Raw genomic sequence first — 16,068 nt, 5'->3', positions numbered from 1 at the left:
GAGGAGTGGTGGGAGATACCAGCTGGGGAACCCCCAAGGGAAGAAGGCTCAGAGCCAGGGGATTGGTGAAGGGACAACAATGAGTGGACAGAGGGAAAAGAGGGAGGAGAAACCGAAGCAGTAACAGGGTTTAGTGAGCAGGAAGAGGGTGTGGCAGACAGCAGTCCAGACTCAGAGGTAGAAGCAGAAGCTAGAGGGGGGGCAAGAAACAGAGATGAGTCAGGCTGCTGAAGACGCCGGGGGTCTCCCCCTCCTGCTCCAACCAGCTCCCTCCCCTCTGGGCTCCCAGAATCTGAAGTGGTATAGAAAAGGTGGAGAAAAGACAGGCAAGATGAAGGAACCTCAGATTGCGTGGGAAGGAATTGGGGGAGTAAGAGACTTTGATACCTTCAGTCCTGGCAACTGCTTCATTGGGGCAAGATCTAGTTGCTGTGCTCACTAGGCCTGAGCTGTTTTGTTTCTTTAACTAAAGAGTTAATTTCACTGACACCTTGTGAGTTATTGCTGACCTGCTCCAATACCCACCCTGACACACTGCTATCCAGAACTTAACGAAATGAAAAATGCAATAAAAATATTTATTTCATAAAAATACCCCACTTGACTAAAAAAAAACACCTCACAAATACAATTACAACATTCTGCCATCAGAACTTTGGTCACCTCCCAATAAATGTTCACACTTCCTAAGATAAACTTGCTTCATAGCTTGGGAGCTCTGGATTTAATAGAGTAGTTTTGCAAAACTCCTACCTTCTTCCAAGAGCTGTGCAAGCGTTGAAGGTCGGAATCCTGCAGGAACTGCTCCCATAGTTGTCAGTGCATCTAAGGTATTATTCTATTAAGAAGAGTGATAATTCAACCTTGATATTGCTTCCGTTTATCAGTTGCTTCTGGCTCCATATTAGTCTTTAAGTAGCAAGTCACTGAACATCAAGTATTTTGAAGAGCCACTGGATGAACAAGCAGAAACACTCTGCACCTGCAATTCTTTACATTACAGTACCTAGAAGTAAGCCCCACTAAACACAGTGGAACTTCCTTGTGTGTAAACATGAATAGGACTGCACTATTCCTGCCCTTTTCAAGCAAACTGATACTCAGTTTGCCAACTTTGCTGTCCATAACTGGACTGTTTGAAAGAGGGAGTACCATATGAAATAAGAGTACCAGTTTGGCTGTCTGGTATTGTAAGAAAAACCAAGCAAAATATCAATAATCATGAATGGTATGCAAATGATAAAACACAGGCTTACCTCTGTGATGGCCTTTTTAACAGCACTCCAGTGTGAATCTGTTCTGTAGGTAGCATAAAAATGAGAACATAACACAAAGATGATCCACAAATCAATTAACTGCAAATATATAGATGGGGAAATTGACACTCAATATGTGATTATGGTGATGGGTTGTAAAATGACACACTGAGTGACGGTCCCACTGGGAAAAACCATTTAATTTTTATTCTGACCATGTGGTAACTGAGACTGGAATCTTTATTTAATTCAGTTTTGTGGCTAAGGCAGCCTTCGTTTTCGCACTATTCTCCTGCCTTTCACTGCCATGTGAAAGTGGTCTGATCATGGTTGTACCTATTTTGTCAGCTTGTTTGTTTGATTTCTACACTGCCCTCCCACCCAAACAGGAACCATGGGTAGTGTACAGCACAATTAAAACGCCATTACAAAATGTTCCACAAGAGCAGTAACAAATTGAAAGCACAAGTGTTCTTAAAAGAAACAGTACCAGATTTACGGCTGCTCTCCTGTAATAATGTTCTGAAGTCCAGTAGAAATGAAGTTCCTTAAATTACATTAAATAAATCATTCACTTTTCGCAGGATTCTTCAGGAGTCTTATAAATTCCTGTTCAGGAATGCCTTCCCAAACTATCACTACTGCAAACCTCAGCCCAGTATACCTAAAGGAACATCTCCACCCCCATTGTCCAGCCCGGCCACTGAGGTCCAGCTCCGAGGGCCTTCGGGCGGTTCCCTCCCTGCGAGAAGTGAGGTTACAGGGAACCAGGCAGAGGGACTTCTCAGTAGTAGCACCCGCCCTGTGGAACACCCGTCAGATGTCAAGGAAATAAACAACTATCTGACTTTTGGAAGACGTCTGAAAGCAGCCCTGTTTAGGGAAGTTTTTAATATTTGATCTTTTATCGTGTTTTTAATATTCTGTTGGGAGCCACCCAGAATGGCTGGGGAAACCCAGCCAGATGGGTGGGGTATTATTTATTATTATTATTTATGTTGTTGTTGTTGTTGTTGTTGTTGTTGTTGTTGTTGTTGTTGTTGTTATATTTTCCCATTATGCAGAGCCCTGGTTTAAAAGGCTTTACCATCTCCCACTGTGTTTGCTCTTGTAGTGGATACAAATCAGGACTGAAATCAGTCAAGTTCAAATCAGAGATACACAAATGACGTAAGGAAGCTTCTGCAGTGAAGAAGCCCCCATCACAACAGCAGCATGATGATGCATTTCCACTCACAGCTCTGGTCCCTTTACCTTTTCAGAATGTTGGCCCCTCCTTCCGTTTCATCTGCCACCTCTATATCTTCCTCGGTTTCCTCTTCACTTGGTTCTTGGCCCTCTTCCTCATCTTTCACCTACAAAGTTGATCCATTGCAACAGTCAATAACATTCTATATCTTTTTTTTATTTTAAAAAGGAAGTTGGGTGATCTTACGTTGCAGTAGAAGTGGAAATTCTTGCTTCAAATTCTTGCTCCTTTGTGAATGCACCTTGGGTTGGATCCTGGGTTGCTACTGAGTATTTATTCTGATTGTTTGGAGGGAAGTTAGTTGACATTGTGTCAAAGAAAGTGTTGTTTCCAGTGTATTTTCCTGTCACTTTCTTTTATCCCAAAAAGTCTGTTTGATATTTTTTTTAAGGGTGTGTTGCACAAGACCTCCCTATCATCTATAATTGCACAATCTGAATTTGCCAGGATGCGATTGAATCTCACCTGAAAATAGCAACAGTCTGGAACCGCCCTAAGATGTTATGTTTGGCTGGGTGTCTCAAGAAAGCAGTCTGAAATATTTGAGGAATGACAGAAAATATCTACCAGTTGGCATGCTACTGGGTTTTATTTCTATAGCACTAAAAAATGCCATCCCCACACTCCACCACACCACAATCTTGGGAAAGATGAAAGCTTGGTAGTTATTTTCCATATCACTGTCCAGACAGCTGCAGCAGCCCATGAAAAGATTATTTCACCCCTGCTTTCACCTAGAGGTACACTGCAAGCCCACTAAGGTGGAAAGATGCCAACAATAACATTAAACATGGAACTGAATAGAAAGGGAAAAATAGAAGCATACCAACCATAAGGTAGGTTTTAGGCACAAGGCCCCTCTCCCCTCTGGAGTTTTTAGCCAGCCACCAACCGTCAGGCTTTTTCTCAAGGATAAGCAGAACTTCGCCTTTCTTCAGTATTGAAAACAAAGAGAGGGGAAGAAACTACATTAATACACAAGGGTTTAAAGATTCTCTGTGCTGAATATATGATGAAAGCAGAGGCCTAGTGACCTAGTTTGTTGCTTCTACCCAAAGTGACTGCTATTCTTATATTTCTACCAACTGATGCAAAATATTACTGTGGAAGATCCTAGAGTTGGGCAAGTAATTATTGAATGGTTTACAGATGCTCTTAAGATTGAGCTAGCTGTTATATTGGACTTCCAACATCACACATATAAAAGCTTGATCTTGAATCCTGCCTCGTTGCTATAATCTAGAGAGACACTCTGGGAAGACCAAGAAACTGAACCCAGGATAGGCCTATGCAGGTGGTGGGCTAACCTTGATTCTCAATGTTCACATTAAATGGTAGGGGACAAAAGAAAAAAGCTACAACTAGGAAGGCAGAGGTGAGAGATGGACAACAGAAAAAAGCCTCCTCCCACCCTAGCATATGGACTCACCAGGCATATATTTAGTACCTATAGCAATCAAGATATTTACCTTTTCATGTGAGAGTAGTACCCTTGGAGAAACACTGTAATAGGGATAAAGCCTTATCCTCATGTATAAGGAGGTTCCAGGGATGGAGGTGCACTGCTGCTCTCCTCTCCTGTACAGTGTACACCTCTCTCCAGCTATAACAATGATAATGGCCACCTGTTCCTATTAGGCTACCTGGCATCACGAGCCAACTTGGTACCTCTCACATGCATAGCAGCACTGATTGACTTTGTTACCCTAGGGGAAAACCATCACTGCTAGACTCGTGTAGCATAATCAAATAGAGTTTTTGGACACTGCAAAAAGGCATCAGAGTGGGATTGGTGATGACTGACTTATGCAATGTCTACACCAAATGAACAAACAAATCCTACACAGCTATAGTACTTAGTGAGCCCACATAAACTAATAATATTATATTTTACTTACTTTAAAGGTCAGGTCACCTTCCTGCTGTGCAGAAAAATCACCAAGAGTAATAAAATTTTTAATAGCTGAATCATCTCCGAGTTTGTCTTCATCTTCACCATCCTCTTCATCATCACCATCATCCTGTGTACTTTCTTCTTCTTCATCATCTTCTTCTTCTTCCTCCTCCTCTTCATCTTCCTCTTCACTTTCTTCGTTTTCTTGTAGTGTTTTTGGGCTGCCCTTCCTTTTTGTATTGCTAACCCAAAAAGAAACAGAGTCCATCACAGTCTTTTGACAACTGCTTATTCTAATCAACCACTGACGCAGACAATATTGTAAAAAACTTCCCCTTTCTTGTTCTAGGGGTATAAGGACCAGGTGTTTCAATAATTCCCCCATTTCATATTTTGAATACATTAATATTTCTAAGTAGTCTCATCCCTTAACTTTGGGGTAGGTAGTAATTAACAATTGTCCAATTATGTCAGATAAAGCTAAAATTATGTAGCAGACAAAGCATCAATGACTATACATCTGGAACTCTTATTAAGGGTGCTGTGATCTAAACCACTGAGCCTCTTGGGCTTGCCAATCAGAAGGTGGGCGGTTCGAATCCCCACGATGGGGTGAGCTCCCGTTGCTCTGTCCCAGCTCCTGCCAACCTAGCAGTTTGAAAGCATGCCAGTGCAAGTAGATAAGCTGGTAGCGCTGCAGCGGGAAGGTAAATGGCATTTTCATGCGCTCTGGCTTCCGTCATGGTGTTCCGTTGCACCAGAAGCGGTTTAGTCATGCTGACCACATGACCCAGAAAGCTGGCTGTGGACAAACACCGGCTCCCTCGTCCTGAAAGCGTGATGAGTGCCACAACCCCATAGTCGCCTTTGAGTGGACTTAACCATTCAGGGGTCCTTTACCTTTACCTTATAAGAAAGTTTTATGTTGATAAAGATGCCCGTGCTCAGACTTGAGCAGGCTTGGAATAATCCAGCTTGATTAATAAAAACCTGTTTTAGAGTGCAATCCTGTACACACTTATCTGGGAGTAAATCCCACTGAACTCAATGGGACTGAAGCTGCAAACCTAACCATAAATACACAGAAGTAAGTCTCCTGAATTCAGTGGGGCTTACTTGCAGATAAGTAGGGTTAGAATTGCAGCCTTACCTCTAAGCAGACATCCACAGGTTTGTACTGTTAACCTACTTACATGCTGGAGTCCTTGGTCACATCTTCCCGGCTAAAGATTGCTGTAAGTTTATCCAGCTGCTCAGAAAGCATTAACAATTTTTCTCCTTCTTCTTCTTTTCTCTGATTATAATTTCCCACAGGGGCAGGCTCATCTGACTGCAAGATAACAATACACCAGATTTTTCATAACATTCTTGTGTACATTAGGATTTGAACTAAAATATCAATCTAGCATAAAGGACCTGCATGGAGTATTTTCAAAGAGATGCACGCACATGTTCCATGTGGAACAGAAACCTTTAGCTTTCACGTGGCTGGAATGTAAGGTTAAGGTAAAGGGACCCCTGACCATTAGGTCCAGTCGTGACCGACTCTGGGGTTGCGGCACTCATCTCGCTTTATTGGCCGAGGAAGCCAGCGTACAGCTTCCAGGTCATGTGGCCAGCATGACTAAGCCGCTTCTGGCGAACCAGAGATGCACATGGAAACGGTGTTTCCATCTAGCATAGCCTGGCATTAATCACATTTATGGAAAATATGCTAATTACAGGTAAACATTCACATGGTATTTTATACTTAAAAAAAATAGTGACTCCTTTGACTTTGGGATACATTTACCAATAGTATTATATATACAGCTCTCTAAGGAATTTGTATACATTACAACAAATTTAGGTTAGCCACTGAAGGATGGACATGGTAAATGCAGTAATCTCAGGTCCTACCCTGACAGAGTATTTTTCTGAACCTCCTCTCCGATTTATTATTGTGGAAACAAGAAATGCTGTACCTTAAACACTTACTTTCTTCAAGTTCTGTAGAGCAGAGATATTTTCATCAACAGACTTCTTCAGCTCCAAACATCTACAACAAAAACAGTACTTGCGTTGTATATACTGCCTACACGGCCACAAATACAGGTGTTGAGCCCCCAAATCTGCAAATGCTCAGTTCTAATAGATCAGTCACATAATTTCCCATTCACCTCAAGGTTAGCATTAATGCCAACATGGCACTACAAATTACTTCTCTGAATATGGAAAGACAGTGGACATAATCTCTTCTGGTGCAGAGGGAGAAAGTGTGTGCACACTGAGACTGGACGTCATCAAGTTGCTCTATCTCTCTTGCTGAGAAAACACAGCAGACTATCTCAACTGTTCATTCTCCTGGAGGATCTGAACCAAGTGCTTGGCCAGGGATGAGGGAAAGTAGATTGTAGTTCTCTAGTGGGCCACTTAGTACCTCCTAGTACTTAGTATCTCCTGGTACTAAGTCTGCCCAAACAAGACAATTCCATTCCTAGGCAGGACCACATGCTCAGGGTCACATCTTAAAGGTATGATTCAACTGTCAAGAGATCCTAAGCATTTCTTAACAGCTAAAGTAGACGGGAAACCTGTTGCCCTCCATATATTGTTGTATACTAACTCCCACAAGCTCCAGCCAGCATTACCAGTAGTCAAGGATGATGGGAATGGTAGTCCAACAACATCTTAAGGGCTACATAAAGCTTACATAATCACCATTCAGTGATCGTGAGTATGCCCTCTCGGTTTTCACAGATAGCACACACTGGCAGACAATGGACGTTCTAATCAAAAAAATAAACAGCCAACATGAGACTGAAATCAGGTCACCTTTATTTGTCTTCTAGATAACCCACTGGAGAGGGGCCAGATCCATACTGCATGAAATACCACACTATAAATTCCTCACATAGTGCAAGTCCATGCTACATGCCACTGGGAAATGCAACAGAACCTACATGATGTTTGAAAGGTCTTCTTTTCTTCCTTACCCATGTCAACAGTGCATAATGTGCACTTGCACTGATAGCCATGCACAGGCAGTGAGCATCTCCCTCCCCCCCGCTTCCTTCACGTTGTTTTCTTCACCTGCCACATTTCAAAAATTCATTTGTTATACTGTTTGCTGAACCTGGGCTTGCAGGCCAGCTCTTTAACAATGGAGAGGAGGGCTATCTTTACCTTATTTAATGCCACTTTCATTCTCTAGCCCCAGCAGTCCCTGAGGGGATCCATAATTCCAGCCAAGATGCATATGAACGCCTCACAGAATTATCATGATGATGACATTTAATAATTTTATTATTTATACCCCACCCATCTGGCTGGGTTTCCCCAGCCACTCAGGGTGGTTTACAGCATATATACTGAAACATAATAAAACATCAAACATTAAAAACTTCCTGAAACAGGGCTGCCTTCAGATGTCTTCTAAAAAATTATGTAGCTCTTTATCTCTTTGACATCTGAAGGGAGGGTGTTCCACAGGGAGGGCGCCACTACCGAATGCAACTGAATAGAACAATAATGGAACTGAAATGGCCACAACAGTGTTAGGGGGCTGGCATGTATGAGTGTGAGGGTGGTAAAGGAAGAGGCAGCCAGCTATCGGAGACTTTCAGGTCACCCTTCACAAGTACTATATTCACTTTTCCCAGATTTTTGAAAATAAATCTCAGCACATCAATCACCACTGTCTATATTCATGAACATCCTTGCATAAATACAAATTTATGACAAACCTCTAATGCAATATAGTTATACATCAGCAAATAAGTCCCACTGATCTCGATTAAAGTAATCATTTTTAGGATTGGATCGGAAAATATTTTTAGACCTGCAGTCAAATTTGTTTACATCCAAGGAACCAACAAACAAGCATCAATAAATGTTGCTGGTTGCAACATTCTGACCTCAAAATACATTTGCATTATGCTTACCAGAAGGAGTTGTTTAATATATATATATATATATATATATATATATATATATATACATACACACACACACACACACACATATTACCTCTGACTAAGGCTTTGCTTCTTTCCAGAGTCCAGAGCCCCCGCTTCCTTGCTTTCTTGGAGCAAAGCATTCACCTAAAATATTGAACAACCAAGATTCACTTTGTCAAATGATAACGAAAGAATTAGCGCACTACTTTTCGGCGTGGGATTTGTGGCTTTCCAAAGACGGCTGGACTCCCAACGCCCGTCAACAGAGCCAACGGTCAGGGCCGGCCCAAGACATTTCGGCACCTGAGGCAGACCCCCAAAGGGTGTCGTCCCCCCCTCTCTACCAGGGAAGAGGCAGGTGAGGCTATATCTACATCAGGAACAAGGGGGGGGGGGGGAGAAAGATCGGCATTGGGATATGATGTCCCGCTGGATCATGCCACCTGAGGCATCCACCTTCACCTTGCCTCATGGGTGGGCCGGCCCTGCCAACGGTCAGGGCGAATGAAATTTCGAGTCTGAGGAGGGCCGCAGGCTCCCCCACCTCTGGCTTACGCCCTGCAATTAACGGTAGCGCCAGGCAGGATCCGCTTCCCGCCGCGCCTTTCCTCTCCCTGCATCCCGTTTCTCCAGCTCACCTGCTCCCGCAGCTCTCTACCCCGGCGCAGCGCGCTCTGCAGCGGGCCCGTCCGGCCCCGGCGCCCGGTCATACCGCCAGCCGGGCGAAAGCTCTACGAGGCGCCTGCCTTGCGCGGAGGAAGAAGGCCGCAGCCGGTCGCCAAGGAGACGGAACGCTGCGGCGCGGGATTCATAGCGTCATCCTTAGGCGCTACGAGGAGACGGACAGCGACGCTGCTCTGGCGTCCAACCGAACTACATGTCCCAGCATGCAGCGCAGCCGAGAGATGAAAAAGGGCAGGGGCTGCGCACCCGGAGCTGCCCATGCAAACGGTCCCATTGATAATTTTATCGGCATTTTGTCCACCACCTTTTTTTAAAAAAAAAAGATATTTATTAAGATTTTCAAAAGAAAAAAAAATCCAGAAAAGATAAAAAAGAAAAAAACGGAATTAAAAACACTCAACGTTTACAATCCTTATTTTCAATAACCTATTTCCGCGACTTCCCCTCGCCTCCCCTTCTTGTATTCCATTTCCAAATGTTAGTTCAACAAGTTCTTATCCCCAATTTTTAACCTTAATTCATTATTATATTTAATTCATTTTATTTATGAAATTTTAACTTATATACATCAGTCTTTATACTTGAAACCTTTTTCTAAGGTCGACCCAATTTCCCTCCCACGAATTCCCCATTTTTATACTAATAACAAAACAAAAATAAAAAGAGTCATAATATATTTATACACCCTTTTAAAGTGTGCCTTCTTCTCCCAAGGATCTAGAATTCCATGGGTCAGACACTTAGGTTAGCTTGCTTAGGTGGAAACCAGAATGCTGAAGTGCTATAAAGCCGATATAATACGTTTGCAATGTCACGCTAGGAGATAAAGCAGCTGCAGTAATGGGGTAACACGCAATGCATAAACTACTAGGTTACCTTTTTTTTTTTTACATGACATTTATATATGACTAACTAAAAGGTGCACAAAGATCTCCAAGTGAAACGCTCACCACATTTCCAATGCCAAGGTTACGTTATCTTACAAAACACCCTCTCACGTAACTTTGGAAACCTTATTTTCTTCACAACAACCAGTTTTCCTTTAGCGAAAGAAGAGTTTCCCTCTTCTAAAATGCCATTGGGGGCTTCTCATCACAGGTTTTCAGCACAATCCAAAGTATCTCTAGTCATAAGTAAGTCCTATTAAGTTCAAGGGGGGGTTACACACAGATGATTGGGTATAGCAGTGGTTTCTAATTGATGGCCTACAGACCCCAGGGGGTCCTCGTAACCCACCCAGGGGGTCTGTGGCACCATCCCCATAACAAAAACTACCATAGAGATATCAAAAATTTAAAAAGTAGAGGGTCCATGGCTTCACTTTTGAAAAACAGGTTTTAAAGTACTTAGCTAACTGGGAACCACTGGGGTATAAGATTGCAACACTATTACGGTATACCCAGCATCATCAGATGTGTAAATGAAATTATATATTGTGGATATAAAATGTGTATATTGGTTGAGATATACACATACACACCAAGTGATGTAAGATATATATATAGTTATCTCACCTAGCTGATCTGCAATCAATTTAGGATTTGCTTTATACCAAGTCAGACCACTGGAACATCTAGCTCAGTACTGTTGACACAGAACAGAAGCAGTACAGTAGTACCTCGGGTTACATACGCTTCAGGTTACATATGCTTCAGGTTACAGACTCCCCTAACCCAGAAATAGTGCTTCAGGTTAAGAACTTTGCTTCAGGATGAGAACAGAAATCGTGCTCCGGCAGCGCAGCAGCAGGAGGAGGCCCCATTAGCTAAAGTGGTGCTTCAGGTTAAGAACAGTTTCAGGTTAAGTACAGACCTCTGGAACGAATTAAGTACTTAACCTGAGGTACCACTGTACTCCAGTTTCAGACAGGAGTCATTGCCCAAGCCCTGCCTAGATATGCTGGCAACTGAACTTGGAACCACTGAGCTACAATCTTTCCTCATTAGCTGCTGCACTTCACACATCGCTCAATTATCTTTTCATAGGCTTTGCTTTAACTTTAGTCGGTTGGCTGTATCTTGTTTGTACTGACTCTGGTACTTTAAAGTGTATGGTTTTGTTTATTTGTTTTAATGCTGTGAAGTGCTCCAAGAGCTCGCCTCTTTTTGATAAGTGGTGTGTTACCTGTAATAAATAAATTTATAATTTGGTCTATCACCCAGTCCTTTTATGTAGTCAATGAACAAACTATAACCTCCAGGAGATCATGCCACAGTAAAACAGTTCAGCTCTTTGGGTTGGTTAGGGAAATGCAACCAAACTTTACCACCAAGCAGGAGGGTTAGGTTTTCACAACCAAAGGGCCTTCTAAATAAAGCATGCCTTCATTCTCTGAGCCAACACAATTTAACTAGAATAACTTGTTAAAATAGTTTATTTAGTCACATGCAGACACTTGTTATCAAGATTCAGTCATCATAGTTCAAGTGTCAGACAATGAAACAAATCTTCCAAACATGGCACAAGAAGTTGACCCCATCAAAGCAGACCACAAAATTTCAGCGTTTATATTGATGATGTTCTTCCATACATGTTGAGCTTTTTCAGGTATCAGTCTTATTGAGTGAAATAACAGAAGCATTATTCTTGTACGTGTGTGTTTTCTCAAAGTCTGTTAAATGTCAGATTTGATCCAAAGGCTTCCTCTTGCTTCCATTTGCTCCTGGCTGTTGATAGGAAGAGAAACAAATTAATAATAATATAAATGATGCTATCTATTCAGGTTTCTTCAAAGTCAAAAGTGGGTAGGTCAAGGTAAAGGGACCCCTGACTATTAGGTCCAGTTGTGACCGACTCTGGGGTTGCGGCGCTCATCTCGCTTTATTGGCCAAGGGAGCCGGCGTACAACTTCCAGGTCATGTGGCCAGCCAGAACAGCACACGGAAACGCCGTTTACCTTCCCGTCTACTTGCACTTTGAGGTGCTTTCGAACTGCTAGGTTGGCAGGAGCAGGGACCGAACAACGGGAGCTCACTCCGTCGCAGGGATTCGAACCGCCGACCTTCTGATCAGCAAGTCCTAGGCTCTGTGGTTTAACCCACAGCGCCACCCGCGTCTATCTATTCAGGTTTCTTTAAAATCAAAAGTGGATACATTTAAGCAAATAAAAGTTGGGTAGCCAACAGCTAGTTTGGCGTTCAAAAGCCAGCAGTCCTCTTTTTAGAAAGCCATGGAAGGGGGCATGACCCTTCCCGGCCACCATCCCACTCCCTTTCCCTCAAAAAGCCACGGAAAGGGCGTGACCCTTCCCGGCCACCACTCCCTCGAGAAGCCATACAGAGGGGCATGACCCTTCCCGGCCACCATCCCGCGACGTCCTCACCTGGCTTACGCCAGGTCCAGCTTCTTCTGCGTGGCGGCCAGCTGGTCCTGCAGCCGCTTCTTCCGCCAGTCGAGGTAGCGCCTGCGCGCCCTGTTCGCCTGCCAGCCCACCAGCACCCCCGAAGCAAAGGCCAGCAGCACCGCCAGCTTCACGGAGCGCTCCGAGAGCGGCTCCGAGCTCAGCGCCATGTTTCCCGCCGTCCGCCTCCTACGGTGCCCGCGGAGGGCCAAACTGCTTCCCCTTGCGCCGGGACCAAAGGGAAAGGAGAAAAGGTTTTTTTTCGGCGCAGCGGCCACTAGCGGTCAAGCGTAGGCAGGCACACTGCGGTTGTGATGCTGTGCGATGAGCGCTTTTCCTCGACAGTGGATCCGGCTGGAATTCAGTAGGCTTCCTTCGGAGTTAAGCCAAGGCTCGCGCCATCGAAAGAGCTTTTCGATTTTCTGCCCTAAGGTGCCGTTACGCTGAAGAAGAAAGTACTAGATAGAAGTAGTCATGATTGTTTGTTTTTGTATATTTTTGTTTGTTTTCAAGAATAATACCTAAGTACAGATTAATAAAAATGTATTCAGCAGTACAGATATTTCCCGTTTTTCAGTCATTACTTGCTATTGCAAAGGTTGATGAAAGCAATACATCATGTAACCATAAAACATAGCTATATACTGCCACAACCCCCCCAAAAAAATAAAAGACTTAGTAGTAGTGTTTTTAATTTTAAATATATTTGCTTGCCTTTAACCCTTTATGATTTTATTGCTTAGTTTTATGTTTTTTATATTATAAAGTGCTGTAATATATCTAGTTAAGGCCATGCCGATCTTCCCCTTGAACACTGTTTTCTCATTCTTTTATAAATATAGTTTTATTGATTTCCAATATATAACAACAATTACAAAAAAGGGGTGGATGCAAAAGCAAAATCCCAATTTACACTCCTCCAGGAGAGATCATTCTACTCAAGTTTGCCAAAGTCTGATCTGTGATTTCAGTGGTTGCCGTTCTTCAGGGTTATCAGCAAAGTATTTTATAGATGCCATATTTCAAGAAATTTCTCTATATCATTTGTATTATTCAATGCATGTAATCTCTTTGTTAATTATTCAGTAATAACATGGCAAAGAAGCAGTTCTCAGGATACACACACACACACACACACACACACACATTGCACAAACACAGAAATAAGTACCTAACAGGGACATTCATGCAAACACATTTTCTCTTGCACAAAGGGCAAATAAGACACCATCTTCTTAAAGCAACAGGTGCCTGTTTGTTTTTCCAAATGGTGTTTTCCCTACTCTATAGTATTCACATGGAGACAAGTATTATACAGTTTCTTATTCATTGTCGTTGTCCTCCTCATCTTCCTCCTCCTCATCTTCTTCGTCAGCCTCCTCCTCTTCTACCTTTTTCCAAGCTGCAACAGCATCTTTAGCCATGGGACTCATTGCACCATCAAACTTGCCTTTAGATTTGTAGTCAGCTACATCCTTCTCATACTTCTTCAGTTTTGCAGCCTTGTTGTTGTAAAGCTGTTTTTCCACATCTCTGAGCTTGTTCCACATTTCTTTGCTAAGTCTCCAATGGAGATGCCAGATTAGTAGATTTGATTTTGGGATGGAATTCTGAACAGAACAGGAAGAATCCAGACGGTGGCCATTTGGGGACATTGGGGTCCTCCTTCTCCTTCTTTACCCACCCTTTGCTGGTCCGTAATCCTTCATTTCTCTATCATACCGCACTTTATCAGCTTTAGCCATCTCATCAAATTCCCCCTTCTCTTTGCTTGACACGGTCTTCCACCTCTCTGAGCACTTTTTGGAGAACTCTGCAAAGCTGATGGGAACTTCTGGGTTCCTCTTCTTGTGTTCTTCACAACAGGTCTGAACAAAGAAGGCATAAGCTGACGTCTTCCCCTTCAGCTTTTTTGGGTCACCTTTAGCCATCTTTACTCCCTGTATTGTTCACTTTAACCTAGATGATAAGCAGGGGAAGAGAGCGAGAGACACACATGACATGCCAAGACTCAACGCTAGTAGCTGGGGCTCAGCCTCAAGTTGGCTGCCTACGAGAGCGACCTGTTGTCTGGGGCTTTATATGCCAATAGCAATATCTCAAAACCAACTTGGGGGCTGGTAGGCAACCAGTGTCGACCCCTTAGCACTGGTAAGAAGCACTATTCACTACCTGGGCCACCAGCTCCAGCCTCTGGACCAGCTGTAAGGGAAGCCCCACGGAAAGCACATTACAGTAGTCTAAACATAAGGTTACCATCCCATGAGCCCCAGTGGCCAAGCTGTGCCTGTCCAAGAAAGGGCACAGATGACACACCCATCAAAGCTGGCGGCAGCTGCTCTTCACAATGGAGAAGACCCTACCTTTGGGCTGATGTCCTACCTGGATTCCATTGCTGCACTCCTTTTCCTGAGAGAAGTCCTGCTTCCCTAGCCAGGGCAGCCATATCCTGGGACGGGAGACTACCCACCTCCTCCAGCCTCTATTCTCCAGTCTCAGTCCCTGCCAGTCATCCTCCTGTTGTCCCCCCACCCCCATGCTCATCTGTCTCAGCCTGCCACTCCACACCTGGGCCAGTCATGCAAATCATGACAACCGAAAGATGCAGCAGATGCAATAGGATCCCACTGTCCCCAGCAATGTATTCACAAGCGGACAAAACTCCGCTCTCCACTGCAGATCCGCAGCCAGTTTACATTCCCACTCCTTAGGTGTTAATGTACCCCTGGGGTCTTCAACAAGACACTCTCAAGCACCACCACTCTGGGTGCCTATAAAGACCGCTTGCCCCTCCAAAAAATTTGAATTGTGGGGTTTTATAAAGCTCTCCCCCCGCCCACCGTGAGTGGCCCTGGGCAGAATCAAAAGCAAAGTGCAGGTATCCAGCTGCTTTACACTCTTAACCTTCCTTTCCCAGAATTCCTCTGGGCTCCGCATACATTCTCTGTGTTTATGTTTGCTAATGTGTGCTTTGCCTGCTTTGGTCTGGGGTGTTTTGCCTGTGGTTTTGTTTGGGTTGTTTCGTTGGCAGGGACTATTTTCTCTTTTGGGGAGGAGTGTTCTTCTCCTCCTCCTCCTCTTAATTGTGGGGGTGGGCAGTGTAGCTATTTTGCCTGTAGGTGGGATTCCAGGCATCATTTATTTCTTCCCCTTCTGTGAATTTGCTTCTACAAATGGGATAGATTTCCAAACATGCTTCCCAGGCCCAAAAATGTTGGGGACCACAATGCACGCTGTTCAGAAACCTGCTTTGCCAGTTCATTACCTCCCACCCTAGCAGACCTTTTACCATTTGCACTGGACTGTATTTTATTTGACTCTGCATAGTAGCATAGCCCGTCTAAGCCTGAAATCCTATATACACATTCTTCCAAATAGACATGCATAGGATTGCACCTTATGTCTTGTAGTGCCGGCCGGCTGGCAAGCTTTGCTTTGTTCATTTCCTCTCCTTCTATCCACATGTGTATTTGTGTGTGTTTGTGTCTGTGTGTAGAAATCTGTCAAGTGAGAAGAACACCTCATGCATTTGACAGAATGGACTCTAGCCCACAAAAGCCTGGGCTGCAATTAATTTTTAACCTTGAAGGTGCCCCAGAACTCTTTATTCAGCTGAAAGCTAATAAGAACAGGAGTGTGCCTATAGTAATCTAATAGTTAAATGCAGTTGAATGAACTTGATTGTGCTCTTTGTATGCAAACCCCTC

General features: G+C 43.7%; 2 protein-coding genes and 1 pseudogene across 6 annotated transcripts in view; all 3 read right to left on the bottom strand.

Annotated features, from left to right (window-relative positions):
- NPHP1 (nephrocystin 1) overlaps positions 1–9,129 on the bottom strand; it is a 33,662-nt gene extending 24,533 nt beyond the window's left edge. The window contains exons 1-9 of one of the 3 annotated variants that reach the window (XM_081854701.1): positions 8,976–9,129; positions 8,408–8,481; positions 6,377–6,437; positions 5,593–5,729; positions 4,404–4,641; positions 3,332–3,437; positions 2,511–2,604; positions 1,257–1,299; positions 754–838 (exon numbers count right to left, since the gene is read on the bottom strand). In XM_081854701.1, the coding sequence (XP_081710827.1) occupies positions 754–838; positions 1,257–1,299; positions 2,511–2,604; positions 3,332–3,437; positions 4,404–4,641; positions 5,593–5,729; positions 6,377–6,437; positions 8,408–8,481; positions 8,976–9,047 (910 nt within the window). In that variant the 5' untranslated portion in view covers positions 9,048–9,129. Of the gene's footprint in view, positions 1–753; positions 839–1,256; positions 1,300–2,510; positions 2,612–3,331; positions 3,438–4,403; positions 4,642–5,592; positions 5,730–6,363; positions 6,438–8,407; positions 8,482–8,975 lie in introns of those variants that run through there. The other 2 variants (XM_081854700.1, XM_081854702.1) reach the window with 2 other exon arrangements.
- A 2,257-nt stretch (positions 9,130–11,386) lies between these two features.
- Positions 11,387–12,609, bottom strand: MTLN (mitoregulin). 2 transcript variants are annotated; one of them, XM_081855113.1, is made up of 2 exons: positions 12,344–12,609; positions 11,387–11,683 (listed from the first exon to the last, which is right to left on the bottom strand). In XM_081855113.1, the coding sequence occupies exon 1, from the start codon at positions 12,529–12,531 to the stop codon at positions 12,349–12,351; it is 183 nt and encodes a 60-aa protein (XP_081711239.1). In that variant the 5' UTR covers positions 12,532–12,609; the 3' UTR covers positions 11,387–11,683; positions 12,344–12,348. The 2 variants fall into 2 exon arrangements, with proteins under 2 accessions (XP_081711239.1, XP_081711238.1); XM_081855112.1 differs by having other exon boundaries at positions 11,387–11,687; positions 12,344–12,599.
- Positions 12,610–13,625: 1,016 nt separating this feature from the next.
- On the bottom strand, positions 13,626–14,392 carry LOC309337977 (high mobility group protein B3 pseudogene; annotated as a pseudogene). Its single transcript has one exon. The product of its transcript is annotated as a high mobility group protein B3 pseudogene (transcript).
- Between the last annotated feature and the right edge of the window lie 1,676 nt (positions 14,393–16,068).

The sequence above is a fragment of the Podarcis erhardii genome (genome assembly GCF_964252035.2).
Source record: "Podarcis erhardii genome assembly, chromosome: 3".
NCBI classification, from domain to species: Eukaryota; Metazoa; Chordata; class Lepidosauria; order Squamata; family Lacertidae; genus Podarcis; species Podarcis erhardii.
Note: the sequence above shows the minus strand (reverse complement) of the source record. Positions and strands in the feature narration are given on the sequence as shown.

Bases quoted from the DNA above. Each gene is read 5' to 3' on its own strand.
- MTLN (XM_081855113.1), bottom strand. From the start codon at position 12,531: ATGGCGCTGAGCTCGGAGCCGCTCTCGGAGCGCTCCGTGAAGCTGGCG.